Source organism: Sinocyclocheilus anshuiensis, unplaced genomic scaffold, assembly GCF_001515605.1.
Source record: "Sinocyclocheilus anshuiensis isolate Anshui unplaced genomic scaffold, SAMN03320099.WGS_v1.1 scaffold18, whole genome shotgun sequence".
Classification (NCBI taxonomy): Eukaryota; Metazoa; Chordata; class Actinopteri; order Cypriniformes; family Cyprinidae; genus Sinocyclocheilus; species Sinocyclocheilus anshuiensis.
Window position 1 is genome coordinate 966062 of NW_015546047.1, and position 24045 is coordinate 990106.

The window sequence follows — 24045 nt, forward strand, 5'->3', positions numbered from 1 at the left end:
TCAACTATTTAACGTTCCAAAACTGACTGTGTTTAACTGGATACTCGCCAAGACGGGCATTTTGACATAATTTTTTATGTATTTGAACGTTTTTAGCGCAGTTAGCCACTCATTTTGGTATTTGTGGCTCACAAGCTGTTTGAGACTGAGTGCGGATTGTGCGCTCCACTAATATTGATCAGTGGTGGTGCGCGTGCGTTTGGTATAAGTGCGAAACCTGCGGGAATGACTAAAATAATGCGCAATACAAGCACTATTTAACCGGAGCGAATGAAACGTGTGTGAGAGAGAAGGGGTCATCGGAGAGAAGAGAAGCGAGAATGCGCGGCTGACGTTATTGTCTGTGCCACTGGTAACAAAACGGATCGGCTCAAAATCGGAAAGAAGTGAGACTGACTGGCCGGTCACCGATCCGGGCCGATCATGAGGAAAATCGTCCGATTCCGATCCTTGGCCGATCGATCGGTGCATCTCTAGTAATTAGGTTACATCATCAGCTCTCCAAACGCAGATCACGTCCCACATCTCCCCATCTAATTTCTTGGGTGGTAGAGTAGCTGTGACAGAATGTCCTGTTGCTTTTGCCACTTGTAAAGTGTTAAGATCCGTCAAATGGTTTGTTTGACCTTGTGCGTTACCTTGGCACCGCCTTCTCTCTTGTACCCTTGCTCGCTTCCAAGCTCCAGGACACAGTGTCTGGAATACAAAGTGTGCCATAAAACACACTTGGATTAAAAAAACATTAATCAGTGTGCAGCAAGGCAGGGGAATGCAAATCAGTGTTTTTATCTGCCTCTTGCTATTAGAAACATATTTAGCATTAAACTAACAGGGAAAATGAGAAGGCCCAGATGGAATCGGTGTACTCGCATTTTCTGCACTGATTTAAGGGGAATAGTTATGATAGCAATCTTAAAATGAGTGGGCTTTTGATGTTGACATTAAAATTTTGGTCCGTCTGTTGCTTAGAAACTAGACAAATTAGGCAGCTGCCTAATTTATTAGAACGTACAAAGCTATGCAAGGTAAAATAAATGTTTATAAACTGTTCATTTTGTTTACCTGTGTATCATAAACCGTTATGCTAATTTGTTGGGTCGCCACTTGATGTCGAAAGTATAATGGAACTTGAAGCAAAAATAGTTAAGAATGACTGCAATAACACATGCAATAACTGCATGATATGATTTTGCTTTTGTCTGCTAACACTGTAAAAGGACTGTGATGAATGTGTGTGCATTCATCAATTATTAAAAACACAATTAAACAGTTAAATAAAAACTAGTAAGTTTCATCAACATTTATTTTTAGCCTAAATGTGGGCTACTGCAAGACTGAAGAAGTTTTCTTGCCCTGAAATACATTTTGGAATATATTTTGTTAGTTAAATATCTTTTAAATATATTATCTATCCATTTAAAAAATATAGTTCATTGTGCGTCACTGTTTACAACACATATTATATGTGTGTGTGCCAGAGAAACTTCCAGCTGTTCTGGTTCTTGAGGACACACTGAGTTTGATAGTGTCTGAATTTATTGTCACAATCCTTCTTCTCACTTGCTGTCAGAAGACAAGTGGAAAAAGACTCCAATGTAAGCAGAGAGGGAGAATTACCCAAAATGCCATTACTATAAGTACTGTGTCACATGTTCAAAACAAAAGCTTGTCACATCCTCAGCGGAGATTGATTTTTAGACTTTAGCCCTCCGGTGAACACTTTGTTCCATGTTTTGGAAGCATTTTGCCTTGATCTCTTTTTAAGCTGAAAGCAGCGAGGCAGTTTTAGGTTTAGGTCTGTTCTACGTATTTCCTGTCTGCAGTGCATAAGTGACACATACAATTTGGTGCCCATTTCAACATGTTGTGTTGAACATATTCAACATATTCACACGGCATGTGAAAGACCAGAAACATAGTCTATGCAATTACCGAAACGTACTCTATGCAATGTAATGTTCTTATCCTAAAAATTACGTTTGGGGATCAGCAGCTACCTCATTATACACGTCATGTGTCACGATTTAGAATATTGCGATGCATCACAGTGACCTAATTGGATTGGGATTGACATTGGGCAAAAAGCATGGGAGAGAGAGTGAATCGGTGGTATCACTTTCAATCTCTCTCCCTCGGTTAGCTTCACTTTTGGCCAGTGCTGCATTTTATAGAAGTCTGTGATGCACCATTTTCGTACAATTAATTAATATGTAGAAAATACTATGCCTGAATGCAAGAAAAAAGAAATTATAAAATATCCTGAAGTATTGGTGCCTTATTGTAAAAACAGACTTGCGATATACTGATATATATCGGCATGTTCATGAACAGTGCAGTAAATTCTCTTTTTTACAGTTTGTGCAAAACATGCCTTACACTTGTGTCTCTTAGCTCCCATTTGTTCATGTTTGCATTCCTCAGAGAGAAATCTGATGGTTCCCTGTATGCAGACATTCATCTGGTGATCTTTGTAGAGATATAAAACATTATCAGTTTAGAAATGCTGAGCTAGAGCAATATAAGATTGTTTTGTTTTTGGCGTACCACAGGGCTCTATATTTGGCCCTAAAATTTTGTCAACAGCAGCACTTTCACACCCGTGGGACTTATGGGAGGGCTACAGAATAACCTTTTCTTTCATAGATGCTGTGGTCTCTAAAACAATATCACAATGGAGGACTTTGTCAGAATGCCATGTTATTTCACAGGCTAGGCCTTGGGCTTGCGTTTAGAGCCAATACCAAAGGTCATTGAGGGTGGCAGTTCACCAAGGCACTGGTGCAAACTGGATATTGCGTTCTAACTTGGGAAGAAAACATTGCAGGTGTGGTTTGAAAAGAGCAGCTTTCTGGGTAAGGCTTATCTTGTTCTGCTTTGAAATTCATGACATCACTGCATGGATGAAAGATAACATTACTTTCAGGTCACTGGCCATTCTTTCTTAAAACTAGTTCTGTTTTCTTCACTAGGATATTGTTTTAGCTGTAGATATCTGTTAAAATGATTAAGCTCCCCTTAAAGGTTAAAATAGAGATAGTACTGAGATTTATGGCTGTGTGAAATTCCTAAAAGCAATTTACATTTCAATATTTTTCAACATTTTGACCATGTATAATGAAATATATTTTCAACATTTAGGCATTTGCTATGTCTGGAACCATCATTTCAACCAAACAGCCAACCATTTCAAACAGCCGCTAATTAAGGCGTGTTTCCACCACTTTTTTTCCACTTGAAGAATATTTAATAATTACTAGTTTGTCCATCCAATGGACATGGTGTTAAATTATTGTTTATTATTTTTGCAATTCTTTTTGATGCTAGTGGGACATATATTATATACTTCCCCTTCATGTATAACTCAGAAGCACTAATACTTCATCTGTCTTAAGCTTTCATGCTCATGAGACAAGGAATGATTCGGAAACTACTCTGATGACACTGTCTTTTTAAAGCATAATAAAATATTATGACATTGTGATATCCTGAATATCCAAAAATAACTATGTTTAAATATATATTTCCAGTGAAGTCATCCTGAATATTCAATAAATTGCCTAGTTCTTCTGAGAATCTGCCTGTTTGGACCGGATATAGTCTTAAATCACTAGGTCTCTGTGTAAGCATGATGCATTAACTGTGGGATGTTTCTTAGGATGGGCTTTGATGTTCTGTTGTTTGTGCCGTGTTTGTCTTGGAGCCCCGGTCCTGTTTTTGTTTGGGGCCTTGGGACGTGGGGACGGACACAACAAGCAACCGGTCAAATCTGGAATGAGATGTGGGAACTGGAACGTCCTCACTTCAACAGAAAGAGGTCATAGCGAGAGCATGTGTGGGGTGCATGCAGCGTTTTAAAAATAGTCATCGTTTCTCAAGGCATTTTCAGTCAAACAAGCTTTTGTTGACAGGTTTGAGAAGGATGATAGCGACAGAGTGTTTATTCAGTGGAATTGAGGGGCTCACTGATTTTCCTCACAGCTCTGACATCCAGCTATTCATCACAGACTCTATTGGTTTACAATGTTTGAAGTAGTTAGTCTGGTTTAATGGCACAGGATCAGGGTTTTTTCAGTTTTTTTCTCAGTTTAAATCTGTTCACTATACAGTATATACACATATAGTCTTATTATTTATTATTATTATTCATATATTTAATGTTAAATTACAGTTCTTGGGGTTCTACAAAAGCATAGTATGAATAAAAAGTGGACAGAGACATGGCCCCTATTAATATGGACCAAAATGTATACATGCATACATAAGCTGTATGTATGTATGTATGTATATATATATATATATATATATATATATATATATATATATATAGCTTAAGACAGATGAAGTATACACACATATATACTACATTTTTAAGGGATGTAAGTTTGGTTCTTTTACTTAAGTGTTAAAACACTAAATTATTGCATACGTCCTGCATTCTTCACCACAGAGAAGGTCATTTTCAGCGGAAGGCCCAGTTATGACATTTGATTAAGCATTATTTAATTTATGCAACTTTTTTGGAATTTTGTATCACAGCCGAATGAATGCATTCTATATAACTATATATAATATCTTATATAATGCAAGGTTTGCTGGGAATATTGGGACGTTGTGTTTACAGTTTGCTGTGTGTGGGGTTTACTGCAAAGGTTTCCCCTAGTTAGCATTCTGCATATGTTCTGTGATTGGTGGATGAGCGGCATGCTTGACGTTGCTTAGTAGCGCTTATTTATGTAAAGTCACTGCTTTCCTCATCCTCCTTCATGAAGTCTCTATCCATTTAAAGCAGAGTATGTAACTCAGTCAGCACTGTTTACAAATCGCAGGTCCAAAATGGAGCGGAGAGCACGAGTTCTCCTGTGTTTATAGAATTAAACAACTACGCTGTTTGTGAAAGGGAATGGAGCGTGTTGCTCTCATATTTGACTGCTGTTACATGGCTTGTTGACAGACTTTTTTGTTGTCTGTTTATTGAATCTATCAACATGCTATTTAGGTTAGCATTTTGTTCTTTTTTTCTTGGAGCAGCCATGTATCAAACTGGTAGTAGGAGGACTCATACTTACAGTATTTATTAATATTTCAAGTCAGAGATGAATGTTTTCCTTGAACTACATTAAAGATGTGGACACAGTGTTCCAGTCTGGATTGCTATAGCTAATCAACATTTGCTGATGTGATGTGTAAATTACGCTTAACATGACGTTAGAGAGGGCCTATTTGTGTGGTAATCAGTGGCGGCTCGTCGGGGGAGGCAGGGGAGGCACAGCTTCCCCATAATTTTGAGGTGAAAATGGGAGGAGGACGATTTAATGTTAATAAAATTCACAATTCATTTCAGTTCATGTCTCAGAATGTGTATTTTTTATTTGTAATTTCACAGTTGTAATACCATAAAGTGAAAGTGCTGCTTTTCTATCGCGAATGTGCCGAATCTGCTGATGTAATTACAACCGCTAGGTGATAGAAAAGGGGAGGGGGAGGCCGGGGGAGAGCTGAGCTCTCATGCCTCCGTTGGTAAAAAAAATTAGCCAATCACCATCGAGTGTTCACTTTCAGCGATTTTAAAACCCACGAGCCGCCACTGGTGGTAATGTAATTAATCATTGTGTGTTGCAAGTGAACAATTAGTTTTTGATGAGAAAAGGGGTGTTTGAAGTGGTTTTTAGGCAGTCTACATTCTAGAGTACACTGTTTGCTTCCTTTTAACTTTCTCCAAGTAGACTGGACATCAATTCTGTTAAAGGAGTCCAAAAATAACAAGCCTCTGATGGGATTTGAACCTGTGAACAGATATGCAGCTGAAACTGAGACTGTGTTTGCATTATTAGACTTATTTATCAAAACCTAGTAGACAATTCTACAATATTAGGACATGCCTCTATGGAATACTTGATTGTGACTGGTTGCTTTGCAGCATTTTTCCATCAAATACTGTCGTAGAATGACTGTTAAATAATTTTATTGACTGTTGTCCCTGTCAGATGATTTCCAGACATAACTGTGGTTTTGTTTCTTTTGTATTGCTAATTTTATTTCTCAAATAATGAAAAAAATCCACTCATTAATATTTCATGTGCATTTCTTTCTTTTTTTTAATGTATGCATGTAATTAATAAAGAGGCGAATGTACGAAAAGCCATTAGTTATCACAAAATAACATTTTAAATGTTTTTTACTCGCAGTTTCTATCCAATAAATATTTTGGAGCTTGACATAAGTAGTAAAATGTATTTTAAAAATGCCCCTGAAATGATAAGATTTTATTGCTTTCCATGACATTTCCAGATCTTTTAAAATTCGGCCGCCTCATATATCTGTTTTCCAAGATTGTGGGATTTTTTGTTGTTGTTGTTTTAGCTTATTTTAATGCTTGTTTGGTCTTATTTTCAGAACCATTGTTGTAGATTCTGATTTTGGAATGTGTATTCGTGCAGGTAGCCTATATTCCCCAATGTTGATGTGTTCCCTTATAATCCCCAGGCTTTGGTAATAAAATGTGGTGGTGTTTCCTGGTGGTTTACATTTGTCACACTTCGATGATCAGTCTGAAAATAGACATGCTATTAATAGTAGTGTGTGAATTGTGGGAGATCAGAACGCTGAATTAAAAATCCATCCCATTTGGTCAAGCTCATCTGTTCCTTCAAAAAGTGCCAGATCCAAAACAGGAAATGACTCCACACCAGCTTGTAATCTTTCAACTAAACAGACATTTCCTGCTTAACTTGCTTTTTGACTTTTTCTTTTTTACCGTTTATTCCAGTTAAGACCCCTGCCCCGCCCCCATCTCTCTCTCTCCCTCCTTTTCCCTCTCTTTCTTTGGTTTGCTTCTTATGGACAGGAATCTTGGAATCTCTGTAGATGTTATTAGTTTCTCATGCTGGTTATTTGTTGTTGCTGCCTTCACATGGCCTTCATCTTTTATTTGATTTTCCAGTAATTTCTGAAATCAATGTTCCCTCTATTTTTTTGTTCTTGCTAAGCAAAATGTATTTCTGTTGGACAGACATAGGTTATTTATTTTGGTTATTTGGGTTATCACCACATTTTGGTGATGTTATATATAGAAATAAAATTTATTGCAAAAAATGTTCGCTTTAGACTATTTAGGCTGACTGTGTCAGGATGATTATGCTAGTTAAAGATGCAGTGTGTCATTTCTGCACGTCTAGCATCTATTATTGGACAAAAACATGCCACAGATAATTGCTGTTTTAAAGAAATAGTTTACCCAAAAAAGAAAATATGCTGAAAATGTGCTCAGCCTCAGGCCATCTAAGATGTAGATGAGTTTGTTTCTTCATCAAAACAAAGTTGGAGAAGTTTAGCATTATATCACTTGCTCACCAAAGGATCCTCTGCAGTGAATGGGTGCCGTCAGAATGAGAGTCCAGACAGCTGATAAAAACATCACAATGATCCACAAGTAATCCACACAGCTGACATCTTTATGACGTTTTTAACTTCAAACTGTTGCTTCTGACTAAAATACAAGTCCTCTCTCAATAATATTGCTTTCTCCGGTGAAAAGGTGATCTTGTCTGAATCAGGCAAGAGATATGCACAGATGAAACACTATTTACAAGTGTAAACAGTCCAAATTCCAAAACGTTTCTAAAGAAATATGTCGTGGGTGTTGATGTGTGAGGACAACAGGTGATGGGCGTTTTTACTAGAGGAAGCATTATTGTAGATTATGGACTCATATTTTGGCCCGACGTAACAGATTAAAGTTAAAATGTCTTAATGATGGAATTGTTTCTTGTTTCTTTAATTGATGGACCATGTGTGTTACTTGTGGATTATTGTGATGTTTTTATCAGTTGTTGGACTCTCACTTTGACGGCACCCATTCCAACCCTCTACATTGCGAGTAAATCACTCACATATGCGACTAAATCTTACTCTGGGCGACTAAATGTCTAACATTAGCCATTGGCTAACGGCGAGTAAACTAAATAATTTACTAGCCAATGGTGATTATATTGCCAAGGTGTGCGTAGAGGGTTGCATTCACTTCAGAGGATCCGTTGATGAGCAAGTGATGTTGTAATGCTACATTTCTCCAAATCTGTTTCGCTAAAGAAACAAACTCATCTACAACTTTCAGCACATTTTCATTTTTGGGTGAGCTCTTCCTTTAACACTTCGCTTTTGTGATATGCATTACACTCACTCTAGATTACGGATTCACATTAATTATCATGTAAAGTAAGAATGTAAGAATTCATACAAATTTAGGCTACTACATATGTGACCCTGGACCACAAAACCAGTCATAAGTCGCACAGGTATATTTGTAACAATAGCCAAAATTATCGATTTTTCTTTTATGCCAAAAATCATTAGGATATTAAGCAAAGATCATGTTCCATGAAGATATTTTGTAAATTTCCTACCGTATATATCAAAACTTAATTTTTGATTAGTAATATGCATTGCTAAGAACTTAATTTGGACAACTTTTGATTTTTTCTCAGATTCCAGATTTTCAAATAGTTGTATCTCGGCCAAATACTGTCCTATCAAACCATAAATCAGTGGCAAGCTTATTTATTCAGCTTTCAGATGATGTATAAAGCTCAATTTAAAAAAATTGACCCTTAAGACTGGTTTTGTGGTCCAGGGTCACATATATATATATTATTATAGTCTGTTTTGGATCAAGGCCATGTACTGTATGTTATGCACGTTTCTTAGGGAACATTGGTCTGTACAGTCATTTTGGCTCTTGATTTCGGGTGTCTGTGTGATTGCAGACAGTGTGACACATGGTCTGTTACACATTGTGTTTTCACCCTTAACCTCATGTGCAGCTAATGCAATAAATGCATCAAAGACATGTTGGCTCTTGCAGTTCTGTTCTTAAAGTGCTCAAATGAGCATAAGATGCGTGAACCGTTTTGGTTAATGTGACTTCGTTCAGACTCTTACATATCTGCTTCGTATGACACAAGACAGTGCTCTTTTGGGCCTGCTATCAATCCCTCCGGAGAGAGGGGGGCTGGCTAATGTCGTGTCATTCAGGTCTGAGTCCATCCCTTTTCGCTTCTCTGCAGGTGAACCATCCCCCACTGTAGTATCCCGTCCGAGCTAAGGACATGGAGGAGTGCGAGTCCCCCCCTGCCAGAATCAAGAGGAGGGCCTGGGCTCAGAGCCGAGACTCCTGGCAGGCTTCTGAGTCCCAGGACCAGGGCGCAGAGGAGCCGCTGTCTACCCAGCCTATGGAGGATAAGACTTCGACAGCCTCAGAAACAGGTACAGTGCTTCTGTTAATGGCGTTACGGTTCAAATCTGTTTGTTTCTGTACTAACAGATACTACATGCTAGAGAAATTAACCAAGCAGCCATGTAGATTCAAAATATTTATTGCAAGAACTAAGATAAGTAGAAATGTAGCTAAAATACATACAATGCATGTTTTTCTAAGTTAAAAGGATTTTAGGTATTTTAATTGTATGTGCACTTAAATATAGCAATGCGTAGTAATAATAACCAGCACTATTTATATTTTTATTATCATATATTTTTACTTAAACTCTTTTGAAACGAAATTACCAAGTATTTTCAAGGGATGATATAAACAAATAATTTAATCAGTTGATAGAAATAGACAGTTTGAACTGATTCACAATAATAAATGTAACTTACCATATGTAACAGCATTTTTGCTACAGACGTTGAAATCAGATATGCTGTTAAAACTCACAATATATATTGCCAGGAAATTCACTACAATTATACTGTAAATGTCTATTTAATATTTTGGCCCTACTTTGCTTTCACGTCGTTATACTGTTTATTTTAAGCTGATACCAATAACTAATATTTTATATTGTCTAATATTAAATATTGTCTTTAAATGTCACTAAGCTGCTTTTACCATACTTTTGCATGAATTAAGCCTACAGATAACAGTCTGCATTTTAAGAATGTCAGCATTTAGTGCACTATAAAGATTCAGCGATAAATAGAATTACTGTAAATACTCTTATAAATTTACCCCTAAAAATGTATGCAAATTTGGCGTGATATTTCTATTTTCAGAGGCAAACCATACAGTTGTCATTTTTTATCATTTATATCTGAGATTCTCAACTCGATACTGGGATTTTGGGGGTTAGAAGCTCTGTGGGAAGGTGTACTGGAAGCTGTAATGCGGTAGTGAACACTGCTGGCATTTGATTCTCCATTCAAGTCATGATAAACCAATTTAGAGCAAATAAAGGTTTATGGAAAACGAAAGAATCGCAGACCACAGTGGTAGTTCAGAAAACCACTCTGTGTTAGTCGTCACTGTTAGATTTGTTGTTTACTGTTTGCTGCTTGTTGCTTTTCAGGGAAATTCATTTGTTTATTACACGGAACAGCTACTTGTATTTTTTTCTCCTCAGGTCATAAACCAAATCAAGTAGAGAACTGGCTCAGGACCTGCAGGTGAGTTACCTAACAAACTCACTGCTCATAAAATACAAATGCAAATGGTGTGAGAAAGATCTGTGTACATGCCACAGTATGACGTGAATTGCTAAGTAAACAAAACGCTCAGATGCGCCATAGAAAAGCATTCTGTCCTTTGTCTTTGGTGTCTCTGACAAGCAGTAAATTTGAGAGAATCCTGTGAATAGTTCAGTGGGTTCAGACCGTGATTTTCCCAGAGTCAGGAAAGTCGTTACTTGTGAGGACTAACTATTGTCCTTTGTGCTACCGGGGTTTTTTTTGGTGGCTTGTTTGAGTCCTTTGTGGCCCATTAATGCTAAAGTTTTCCTCCGAGAGTTTTTAGTCTTTCTCTCTGTTCTGCCAGGCTGCTTCTTTTTTTGTTTTTTTACAAAAAAAGCATAGGAGGAAAAAGCCATTGATTTACTTTGTAGATATACGTCCTTCATAACCAACATAAACCTTCCATGTGAAAAACAAAACCGAGATTCCAGAATTTCTGGTACGTGTCCCTGTCAGCCATTCCATCTTGTGATCTAGAAGGAAGCCGTATGTTTGTTTGAATGTTGCAGGTAATTTGGCTTAACGTCATTTACTCAAGTTTTCTCCGAGAACATGTAAGAACCGTTTGTTGTTGATGATGTCATATTTAATTGCTGTTTGAATCTTTGAATTTAAAAGCTGGAATTAATCCAAAAGTGATTTTGACCACTGCCAAGTGCCGTACTCACTTTTTTTGGGGGGTACAGTGAAGTTATAAACAACTTGTTTAGAATTAAGTTATGGCGCTTTCAGAGTAAAGAAAATTACTAAAATGGTCCCACATCATGTTTGAAATGGGCCATAATTTCATGTTTCCTTTCAAAAGTTTGGGGTTTGATAAAATGTTTTTAAAAGTCTCTTATGCTGACCAATTCTGCATTTATTTGGTCAAAAATACAGTAAAGACTGAAATATTATGAAATATTTTTACAATTAAAAATAACAATTTTTTTATTTGATTATATGTTAAAATATAATTTATTCCTGTATGGCATAGCTGGATTTTTAGTAGCCATTACTCCAGTCTTTAGTGTCACATGATCCTTAAGAAGTCATTTTAATATGCTGATTTGGTGCTCAAGAAACATGTCTTATCATCATCATCATCATCAATTCTGATGAATAGAAAGTTAAAAAGAACAGCACTTATTTTGTGTAACATTATAAAAGTATTAGTAACATTATAAAACATTATTGTCACTGTTGATCAATTTAATGCATCCTTGCTGGATAAAAGTATTATTTTATTTATTTATTTAAAAAAAATGATCATACATATCCCAAGCTTTTGAACTTTAGTATATGTATTAAAAGTGTAAGATATAATTGTCTATCTCATATATATATATATATATATATATATATAGTGCTGTCAAACGATTAATCACTTCCAAAATAAAAGTTTTTGTTTACATAATATATGTGGGTGAACTGTGTATATTTATTATGCATATATAAATACACACACATACAGTATATATTTTGAAAATATTTAGATGTTTTTACATAACTTTTATTTTGAATGCGATTAATTGGGATTAATTGTTTGACAGCACTAATATATATATATATATATATATATATATATACACACACACACACACACACACTCAAAGAAATAAAACTTTTACTAAAAAAAAAAACAAACTCATTTTGTGTTCTAATGAAAAAAATTCCTGTTATTAAATGTAAATAACCATTTTTTGATGGGATTAGAGTAAATAATGCCAAAATAAATTTTTTGGCTGATCTCTTCCTTCACAGTTGATTTAATCAAATGCTCCTAGTGTAAATTCCCCCGTTGAACCCAGATGCAGCATGTTTGAGCATCAACGCCACACACTAGGTCAATAAAAATACCTCGTGCTCGTCCTATTCCCAATTCCTGCTCATTATCATTAAACACACACAGAGGAGACAGACATCCTCCTACAGCCTGACAGGAAATGTAAGTGTCTCTATTGCCGAGAGTTTGCTGGATATCCGGAGCTAGAGAGACTTCGGTGGTGCTGCTGCCGCTGGTGTTGTGAAACATGGCCAGCGCGCGGCAGAGCGCGAGCTATTCTTAGCCTCATTTTACGTGGTGTGTTTTTTTTCTTACGCCGTTCGGATCTCCAGGTGTCTGGATGAAAGTGGCAGGAGACTTCGAAGGCAGCGTTTTGTAAGTGTCGAGACGACAAGTTCATGCCAAGAGAATCTGTGTCAGAGCTTTGCTAAAGGAAAATAACACTTCAAGAGAGGGAAGGGGGTTTGTGTGTGTTTCTGCTCGAGTGACATTTTTTAGGGAGAGATTTGGCGAGCAGAAAAAGGATATGACGTGTTATTGATTTTTCAACAGGACTCCTCTCGGGGCCTCTTTGGACGAACAAAGCGGCAGTCCGTCCAGAGGTGAGTCTATCATCTTCTTCAGACGAAATTGCTGCGTTTATCTGCATTTACAGAAGTTTTCTATGTTAGTCTGAAGTAGGTTGTACTGCAAAAAGTTACCCAACTGCCTGCTGACTCTTTTCTCTACCACTCCTTGTGAACTTTGGAGCAAGGTCTCTCACAATGCACTACAGCGCATGCACATTCACTGGCACACACACACAGCACGCACACTGCTTTGGGGCCAATAGCAGACCCCCACACACTCCAGGCAAAGAAGTGCCTGATTAGACAAACGTTTCCTCAGGACAGAATCCAAGAGCAGGATAATGTGTTATGGATCAGGTCATTCAAAACTGCATTGGCATTATTTCGGATAACTACTTAGGTAAGGCAATTGCACTTAAGAGTAAATATTTACCGTTAACCTCTGTGCGTGCGAGCTAAAGCCACATTCAGGCTTTGAAGTGCTACTCGGATGCGTTGGAGTGTTTTTTTATGGGGGAAGAGAATGGGAAATGATCACTTGTTCTGCACGATGGGTCAGTGCAAAGTGTTTGCTCTCTGAAAGCTGTTCTCTTTGCTTTTTTTTTAGGACCATTAAAGAATGGCTGTAGCTTTGAAGATGACCTGTCCCTGGGAGCTGAGGGTAAGTACTCTCCACGTTCTCCCTCAATTGGACGTAATTGCTCTCAAGTGTGCTCCTTTGTGAGGAATCTGACAAAGAATTTCAAGTATTCCACATAGCTTTTTTGAGGTTAATAAACCGACCGACAAACAAGAATGACTGCTGGCATTGTTTTGTTTTGTTGTTAACGTAGTATATCATTTGTCGATTTTTGTGCTGATGAGTCTTTGCTTTCTCTTTGGATTATGTGCTGTTTTGAGTTTGCACAAGGACACAGGGCGACATGCACACACTTGCATGTGATACTCAGGCTAAAAGACTGGTCTTGGCACATCAGATAACTTATCTCTGGTTTCATGGTTTGCACCCAATGGCCCATGTGTTAGCGGGTGTGGAACGCTTTAATAATAAAAGTGACTTCTCACTTTTTATTCCACAAGGTCTCAATGTCAGAAATGTAACAGATGTCTGTTGTTAGCTGACAATTATTTGCAATCAGGAATTATTTTATGCTGATGCACAATGTTTGATTAGGGAGTGGATTTTTGTTTTACACCTTTTTTTGTTGCATGATCAGGGTCCAAAATGGAAAATTTTCCAGTCATAAATATTTATTATCACCCATTAAATTGTTATTTATTTATCTAAAAGTATTTGCAGAATTTTTGTTTAAAAAATAAATGAATTTGTTAGATTAATATTGTACATGATGTCCACTAAGGAAAAATGTAATAAAGAGAATGGTTTAAAACAAATAAATAAATAAATATATTATGTATTTAAATATATTAAAATAAAAATTATATATATATATATATATATATATATATAATCATAAAAACATAGTAAATAACATATTAAACATATGAAATATATATCAAGCTATGCTTCCTGGGTAATACTGTGTATTTTTTTTTTTTTTACTTGTCAGAGACATTTTTTCACATTTAATACTAAGTGTTTCATTTTGGACTCTATCTGTGCAACTTAAAAAAAATAAAGTTACCAAATAATTTAAACAATAATTATAACTTTGCGTCAGTAACATTTAAAAATATTATTATTGTTAAAAGTGCTTGTGGTATTTGCTTGTATAATTGGACCTCTACTATACTGTCTTTTTTTCTTGGTAAATTATATTATATGTGTGGGTGTATTTTTACAGTTACACAACTGTAGCTCCACAAGCTATTGTGTTATTGTAGTCGAGCAGATTTCACCCTTCAGTGTGTCTGTATGTGAAGAAACGAGTCCAGACTAGTTCCACTGAATGACTCTATTCACTCTTATTGACAAGAGCACAGGAATCAGGCAGCACCAGTTGTGAGAATTTCTGTGGAAATTTAAGGTTAAGCATTTTTACCTGAGGCTGATGGATGAGTACATGTAAGCCAGGACGTTTCAGGCCAGAAAAGCTCTGGCTAATGTCCTCTGCGTCTCTCTGTTCTATCCTGTCCTCCTTAGTGAACTAAAGTCTGGTGTCTAATGTGATTTGTAACACGAATCGTTTGGCAGGTTAGGATGTGTGCTCATATAATTCTGTCATTGTGTGCTAAGTGCTGAGGAAAACGTTCCACAATGTGGATTGTCATCCGGAGTGGATGATTCTCCGCTGAATAAATCACTTTTGGAAATTAACATCATCACAATGTCGAATAAGGCTCTTTCGTAAGGACTTTCTGACAACTCCCACTATGCTAAAATGGCAGCCAGGGCTTTTGGTAATTGCACTTGTTGTGTCAAAGGTTGACAGGTGGGTTCAAGGGAATTTGGTATCAAATTAGGCAGGAATCCAGCACAGTTAAGCTTCTCTTTCTCTCTCGTCTCTACAGCCAATCACCTCCAGAACAGCAGCGCAAAACCAGCGGCCAATGGGTAAGTAGGCCTTCAAAAATGTTCGCATTTCTTTCTGCTTTGGTCTGGTCACAGGCGGGTCACTGTCTTCTTTCCTCAGCTATGAAATCGCAGCCAAGGCCAAAAGGTGCCAGTTCAAGCAGAAAGGCAGAAGTATGAACTCCACAGGCTCTGGAAAGAGCAGCACCACCGTGTCCAGGTACTTTACAAGAATGATGTTCTATGGTCATTAACACATGCAAAATCTCTAGGCGTGTAAAACAGCAACAACTGAACCAGTGATTGGGCAAGGAGTCTGAATGTGATATATTTTATAATCATTTTAGCCATACAAGTAAATCGATTTAAGTATATAAGGTAATTATATGTATTAATGTATTATATGTATTAATATTACTTATAATTATTATATTATATAAAATCTGAGAATTTATTAGCCATTGGCTAATATTAGACATCATTTAGTCGCCCAGAGTGAAGATTTAGTCGCATATGCAAGTGATTTACTCGCAATGTAGAGGGTTGTATACTACACTCTAGATATTTTTATGAAAACTGATGCAAATATCGGTTAGCTGGATACTACCAATTATAATTAAATATTGTAAAATAATAATACAAATAATATATTACCAAGTGGCATCTGCAAACAAACATTGCTAGAGGTCTTCTCAAAACTTCACATTTCTGAGCCATTTTTGATTTTCTTTTTTTTTTCTTTTCACTTTTTGCTCTAATTTATGATTTATCATTTCAAACATAACATTCTTTTGCCTATATTTCTTTAAATCATTTTGTTTGATATTTTGTTGAATAAGCAATTGACACATTTTTAAGTGTGGCTTAAGTGTTTTTTGCGGCCTTGATCTGTAACTTGATTACTTAGTTTTGTTTTATTTTATATTCAAAGATTGTAATTCTTTTTGATACTGTTAATGGTGCAGAAAAGTGAACCCTTTACCTTTTCAATTAATATCAATCGATATTAATATCAAAATATTAATATAAATATTAGCAGACTTTTGAGTACTCTTTTTTTTTTTTCTTTTTTCTTTTTTCTTTTTTCTTTTTTCTTTTTACATTTAAAATGTAATCTGTGAAAGGTCACATAGTAAAGTTTTTTTGAAGATCTGTAAAGAATTGCTTGGACAAACATCGATTGTCTGTTTGCATGTAGATGAAGGTGTGTGTCTTTAATAGTTGTTGTTTTCCCTGCAGCGTGTCAGAACTTCTGGACCTGTATGAGGAGGATCCAGAGGAGATCTTGTACAACCTCGGCTTCGGGCGTGAGGAGCCCGACATCGCCTCAAAAATCCCTTCTCGTTTCTTCAACTCCTCTTCTAGCGCCAAGGGCATCGACATCAAAGTTTACCTGGGAGCCCAGATTCAGCGCATGGAGCTGGAGAACCCAAACTACGCCCTGACAAGTATGTAGACCGTGTTGTCAACACAATCCATGGCATCTGATAGTACTTCAGCCCCCGTGGTTTACACCACCGTGCCTGTGCACGTTCAAAATCATGGAAGCATGAAAGGAAATATTAAATGTTGCAAGAAGGGGTGTAGCATTTACAGCATTTAGTCATTTCTATGTTTGTCCCCCGCTTTTTTATTTGAGAAATAATCATAGTTTCGTTTCGTTAGCCATGGTGTGAAGAAAAAACATTGTAGCCAGGCAACTGGACAACTTTTAAGTTAACACAAAGTCAAAATTGACTGTTTACTTTCTTAATGCACGGTCTTATTGTACGCGTTATTCCAAATAAAAAATGTTTGTCATAGAAATCTTTTATCAAAATAAGTTAATACGTTTGTCTACCTTTCAAAATTACTTTCCTTTTTGGCCCACATGCAAAACATTCTCCAATAACTCCACTCCGGGTTTTCTATTTCCCGCTCCTCGCTCACTCCCTGCTCATATTTGAAAGCAAAATTTGCACATTTACCGATCTACTACGTATTTCTGAATCATTTTTCATAATCTCTGTAATATTTCACAAATCTTTATTGTATTTTGTTTGCTTCTATTCTATTAGTGTTGTTTAATTAAATGCATATTTGTGACATGCAATCAATTTTAGTGATGAATGATATATACATTTTCCATTGGTATTAATTACTGGTATTACAAATGTTTTCTTTATTGTTATTATCATCAATTATTTAATTGTGCATGTTAACTTAGTTAATCTTCAAAAATGTTAATAGTTTAATAAATATTTAAATATTAAAAATGTTTTAACTAGCATGAAGTATTATAGTATTATATAGTACCAAATATTAGTAAAATTAAACGAATAAATTAAAATTAATAACTTCATAGATATAAAAAAAAAATTACAAAAACATCAAAACTACTCAGACTTTAAAAATGTAAAGTCTAATTCAAAATAATAACTAACTATTTATTATTAGTAAATTTTTATTATTTTATGTACTTTAACAGATTACACTTCAATTTAATGCTGCTTGTGGTGCAGAAAATTGGACACTTTACCTTTTAAATATAAATATTAAAATACTACTATAACAGAATGTCCCACTAATATAAATTAATTTAAATAAACATTTAACAGTGCGAATCTCAAATTGTAAAACCACTGTTTTTATACTGTAGATTGTAAGATAATCATACAAATTCACTTGTATTACAATTAAAACACTTATTTTAAATGCTACATTTTGATAAAATAGTGTAGAATTTTTATTGTCAGCCATTACATGAAAATATTTATCTAAATATCGGTATCAGCCATAATTTTAATTACACTTCATCCTTAATTGCATTATTGCTTGTTAACGTGGAGTCGGAGCGATCTTGGAGAACAGCACTTCTCACTAGACAGTCTTACGCTACTGGATGCATGTATCTAACCATAAAGAAGAAAGACAAAGACAGCCAGGCAAGAGTTGAGGGAAGTTGTGGTGCCTAAAGGAGAAGTGTGTTTGATTTTAAGATCACATTGCAGAAAGCTTTGTGCTCATTTTTCAGTAACTATATATCTTCAAGCAAACGCTGAGCTCTGAGCCTTCCAACACTCGCTGATCAACAACGAGTGCTGTACAGACTCCGCTCTATAGAAGTAGAGCACAGCGAAGCCATTGTCCTCCATGGGCACAGAAACGAGAGGGAGAGACAGACGGCAGCAGAGAGAGAAAGTGTCAAGCAGGCTGTGGCACAGCAGAGCTGATTCAGCCATCCGCTCACATCAGGATTCGGCCTGTGTGCCAGCTCTGTGCCAGCTTGTGCATTGGCCTACATTTGCATAATTCTCACTGAGCCAAGACAAAGCAGCGGAACAGGAAGAACCTGGGTGAGGGTAGGGATGTGTGAAGTCTGTAATAAGGCCTGGTTTTGTTTGCCTGTTTGATTGTGAGTGCACTGCTTTTGGCTTCAGGATTGTTTTGCAGCTTAGTTTTAGTAAGAGCTTGTGCGCATTTGGCTGACTTTAGCTAGCCTGGCTTTGAACTATTGGGCCAAAATTTCAATTTTAATATCATTAATATTAAAGTCTCTGTCTGTCTTTGTATTTTTATTTATATGTATGTATATGTATGTTATTATAGTTAACTGAAGTTAAAACCATTAAAGGGGTCATATGATGTTGCTAAAAAAGAACATTATTTTGTGTATTTGGTATAATGAAATGTGTTTATGCGGTTTAAGGTTAAAAAAAACACATTATTTTCCACATACTGTACATTATTGTTTCTCCTCTATGCCCCACCTTTCTGAAACGCGTAGATTTTTACAAAGCTCATCGGTCTGAAAAGCGAGGTGTGCTCTGATTGGCCAGCTATCCAGTGCGTTGTGATTGGCCGAATACCTCAAGCGTGTGATGGAAATGTTATGCCCCTTACCATACTGTGATGCCTTGTCCCGGCCCGGAGCGACGAGACAAAAACATTAAAACCCATTATAAACAAAGCATTTGTTGCATCCAGTTGGAACATAATTACGGATTATAATGACTTATACTGTCTTTTTACGTGTTGAATCGCGCCGCGTAAACATAAAACCATGTCTGCATTTGTGATCGGAGAAATGACAAACAACAAGCCCTACTCTACACTGCCCAAAAAACTCGCTTTAAATATAAAAAATATAAAATATAAAAACTATACTTACAGTCTCTGAGTCAGAACAGCCAGCATTGTAGTCTACTCTCCCAGGATCAGGAAACAGTCCTCCATAAAATGTGCTGCACACATCTGAATATTTGGGTTAAACTGTTCTGGAACAGTGTTGTAAATACAACTTAACCACTGATTTCTAGTCGTGTCCTCTTTTGGAAGGCCAAACAAAGTAGTTTCGCTTTCACAACAAAACAGCGTCACACACGGTGGCCTAGAGTGAGCAGAGACCGGGGGCTAGAGTGAGGAACGGCCGGAGAACTTTACAGATCTTCTTTATGCACCAAGAGCTTGTAACACTCCAAACAGAAAGGAAAAATTGAAATCGCATCATATGACCCCTTTAAAAAAAAAAGTTTTCATAATTTCAAAGAAAAAAAAACCCGAATGAAATAAAATAGAAAAAAAAACTTAAACTATTTTTATTCCAGCTAGTGTCCAAGGTAACATTTATTATTTTCATTTTGTTTAACTTCAGGTAGTAATTGAAAAACTAAAACTAATGAATACAAATTAATAAACTATAACTATATAGACAAAGAACACAAAAAAACAAATAAAATGACAAAACGCAACAAAATTGCTAAACCTAAAATTAAAGTGAAAACAGAAAATATAGAAAAATAAAATCTAATAAACTAATACATACATTTATATGTATATGTGTGTATAGCTTTTTGAATGTAGTTATTCACTGTTTATTATTTTGTTCATAAAATGGCTAACTTTACCTTAAAATATGAATAAATATATTAACAAACAATTTGTCACTCATGTAAATTAATTTAAATAAATATTAATGTTATTGATACAAGTACTTATTACATAGTACATTATAAAGTGGTGTGAAAAAGTTTTTGCCCCCTTCCTGTTTTTTTAATTGTTTGCATATTTGTCACACTTAAAAGATTCAGATCATCAAACAAATTTTAATATTACACAAAGATAACCTGAGTAAATACAAACTGCAGTTTTGAAATTATGATTTCATTTATTAAGGGAAAAAAGCTGTCCAAACCTATGATCTGAATCTTTTAAGTGTGACAAATATGCAAAAACTTTTAAAAACAGGAAGGGGCAAAAACCTTTTCACGGCACTGTATTAGTAATTACAGCAATTATTTACAGTAAGTAATTATTACAGCAATTATTTAAGAAATGGTTATTTAGTAATTACAAGTTACAAATTACAAGTAATTACAATAAAGCAATTATTTAAGTAAATGATAAAATAATGAACAAGGAAACAAATTACGAGCAATAGAACAAATGGTAACACTTTATTTTAAGGTGTTGTTGTTACACGTTACATGTACTTACTATTATAATAACAATAAATTATGCAATTGCATGCAAGTAACCCTAATCCTAACCCTAACCATATAGTAAAGTACATGTAGTTAATTAATATTACTCGGTTCTTAAATGTATAATTACACTGTAATAAGGAAACCTTAAATTAAAGTGTAACCGAACAAATAATATTACTAACAGCAACAAGTCTGTTAGGTTACTACTGCAGATGTTTTGAGACTTTTTTTTTTTTTTTTACTGTCACTTGTTTATATTCACTTAAGACAAAACCAACCCACTAGGCGGGCATTCCGACCAAGAAGTATATGTGAATGTTTATTCACATTACAGTGAGGTGTTCTGTGGATTTGTTCTCCCATGTCTTGTTGACTTTTCTTACATAAGTCGTGCTTCTTCCTCCACAAAGTCGGTGATCTCGAATTGGACGTGCTTGTCCCTCTCTCACAGAAAGCCACGCTCTCTGTTCCTCTTTTCTTTTTCTGGCACATGTCCTGCAAGCCGTTCCTGAATGCTGACTCAGACAGCCTGGCTGCATTGCAGGAGATAAATGAAGACTATTGATATCTGAGCAGCACACATCACTGGCTTGTTATCACTTGTTATCATTCCATTACATGCCTGCAGTATTGTCAAATCCTTTTCCTTTATGTCTGCCAGAACAAATGACGAGCTTGATGTTGATAAAGACCATCAAGTCACTTGTTCCTGTTTTGTACAGGATCTCGTTTTTGCAACGGGAAGCCCTGAAATTTTTGAATTTTCCAGATCGCACGGATTCTGATTGGAATGACTCGATTTTGTTCGCCAGATTTTGTAGAGCAACGGTATATATGACCAGACCTTAAACCGAAACGGTTCTCGACTCTTTTTGAATCTGACAGGATTACCTGCGGTTTTGGTGAGCAAATGAATTTGAGCAGTCTAATTTGAAATGCAGTTAATCCATTTCAGAAATTATTTTATTTGTCAGTTATCATTCATTCGTTTGTTTGTTCATTTATTTGTTGAAGCTCTATACAATTTAGAATATTTATATTATATTATAGTATATTATATTACAGTACATTATAGTATATTATATGCAATCTATTATTTATTGAGTATTAATATGAAAAAAATACAATATTAACAACAACAATTATATATTTTATAATATTGTTATATTAATAATATATTATTATTTGTTTAAAGCCCTAAAATACATAATGTTTACAATATATTATATTACAATATTAACAAAAACAACAATATAATACAATAAAATAATATATAATAATTGTATAGCCTAATAACAATTGTGTTATTGTTATTATTATAATTTTTGTATATTCATGTACAATTAATATTTTTTATTACTTTAAGTTTTTTAAATATTACTTTTTTTAAATTGCCGTAGCAATTGCAGGAAACACTGCTTAAAGTTGACCGTTTCTCTAGTGTTTTCTATTGTTTCTGTTTTCATTTCTTAAATTTTTCTCTTTTTTTCTTGAGTAAATAAAAGTTGCCGTTGGAAACAGGCAGGAGATTGTCTATTCTAAAGCTCTCCTTCTTTTTCTGTAGGTCGGTTCCGTCAAACAGAAGTTCTGGCCACGGTGGCAAACGTCTTCTCTGAGATCTACTCCCAAGTGTCTGGAAGACCCATGGAGAGAATCGGCAGCGGCGACACAGAGACTAAAACCCCCTCTCCATTAAAAAGGAATAATTCCGCTCTAAATGCAGCCAAGATCCTAAAACGGAACATTACGAAACAGAACCTGCTGGCCTCTGCCATGGAAGGAGCAGCCAAACAGCTTTCAGCGTCTGACGCTGACAACACAGAAGGTGCAAACTCTGACGTACGGGCCGGACTGATGGATACCGAGCACAAACTACAGCAGAAAGGCTTTAGGAAAAAAGATTCATCTCTGGCCACAGTGACCGAAGAGGCCCAGCAAAGTATCTCAGAGGCTTCAGTCAACGGAGACGTCCCAGAACCTTTGCCCAAGGACTCGTTAATGAATGGTGACCACTCCACTGAGACACCAGCTCTGGATAAAGACGTGCCACTTTCCCCTGTCCAGGTGAGCATCAGTCGGGTGTCCGACGAGAGTGACTTCAAGATACTTGAGCGCCAGGACACCATCACTTCCACCCTAGATAAAGAACCATCCAACCTGTTGCCCAACCCACACATAGCCCACCTACTCAGCCAGCCCAGAGACTCGTTTGAAATGGAGGAGGTACGGTTCTCTCTTGCTTCCACTTTAACAAAACAATCCTCCCTGCTTTTCCTTGTCCAGTTCTCACGCTGACAATCATCTCCAAGCTTCTCCTAACGTTTTTTTTGTTGTAAAAACAGCAGAGGGTCATGACACTCCAAGCTAAAAATAAGTAGGGTACATGGAGCGCCTGGAGGATGTTCTGGGGATTATGGTTTTGCCTTTGATAATGTTAAAGCATGCTACTGGATCCTGATAGCAAACAATGTTCATCAGTGATACTCAAGTCCGGCGTGCCGCAAGTTTATCAATGGCCAACACCATGGCCTCCAAAACTTACATTTAAAGCTGACGTGTGCAGTTTTTGACGATAAAATATTTCCTCCTATCATTTTCTGTTATTTAGCATTGCTTTCAACATAAAAGTAAAAGTTCTTTACTCATTTTGAGTTTGATATTATATTATGCACTTTAGTTGAGCAAGTGAATCATCTGAGCTGATTCTGCCCATGATTCAGAAAGATGACTCCTGCACACATTTCAGTCTGATTTGTGATGCGATTCGACTGTTTCAATAAAAATATTATCAGAGTTTTTTTTAAGCCCTATACTACTCTTATATTATATTATATAAAAAATTTTGTATATCAATATTGGTGCTGCTTATTTATTCATTTATTAGTAGTATTTTTTAATACAGTATTTTATTAGCAGGAAGCATATATTATATTATTATATATGATAAGAATTGAATAGTCAAAAATAATAATTGTAATTTACTATTATTAGAAAATAACAATAGTAATAATAAATATCATTTTTAATATCAGTGTGCAATTAATATTGGTACTGCTTATTTATTTATTAGTAATATTTTTTTATACAGGATTTTTTTTTAGCAGGAAACATTGCATGGTTTTGAAACCATGCAATCTTTTTTAAAAAAAGACTTTCTTGTGCTCAGTGGAGCACAAAAGATGATATTTTGATAAATGTCTTGTTTTTGCACATGTAATTAAAGTCAGTGTACAGTATACTCCAAGTATTTTTTAGTGCTCTGCAGACGCA

At 35.8% G+C, this 24045-nt stretch overlaps 1 protein-coding gene across 4 annotated transcripts in view; it reads left to right on the forward strand.

Annotated features, from left to right (window-relative positions):
- The window catches only part of LOC107699021 (sperm-specific antigen 2-like), a 51673-nt gene that overhangs the window by 17038 nt on the left and 10590 nt on the right, over positions 1-24045 (forward strand). Inside the window, exons 2-9 of one of the 4 annotated variants that reach the window (XM_016500173.1) lie at positions 9063-9261; positions 10398-10440; positions 12821-12870; positions 13445-13498; positions 15310-15352; positions 15432-15530; positions 16550-16758; positions 22340-22998. In XM_016500173.1, coding sequence (XP_016355659.1) covers positions 9105-9261; positions 10398-10440; positions 12821-12870; positions 13445-13498; positions 15310-15352; positions 15432-15530; positions 16550-16758; positions 22340-22998 — 1314 coding nt within the window. In that variant the 5' untranslated portion in view covers positions 9063-9104. Of the gene's footprint in view, positions 1-9062; positions 9262-10397; positions 10441-12407; positions 12644-12820; positions 12871-12890; positions 13238-13444; positions 13499-15309; positions 15353-15431; positions 15531-16549; positions 16759-21518; positions 21678-22339; positions 22999-24045 lie in introns of those variants that run through there. The other 3 variants (XM_016500174.1, XM_016500175.1, XM_016500176.1) reach the window with 3 other exon arrangements.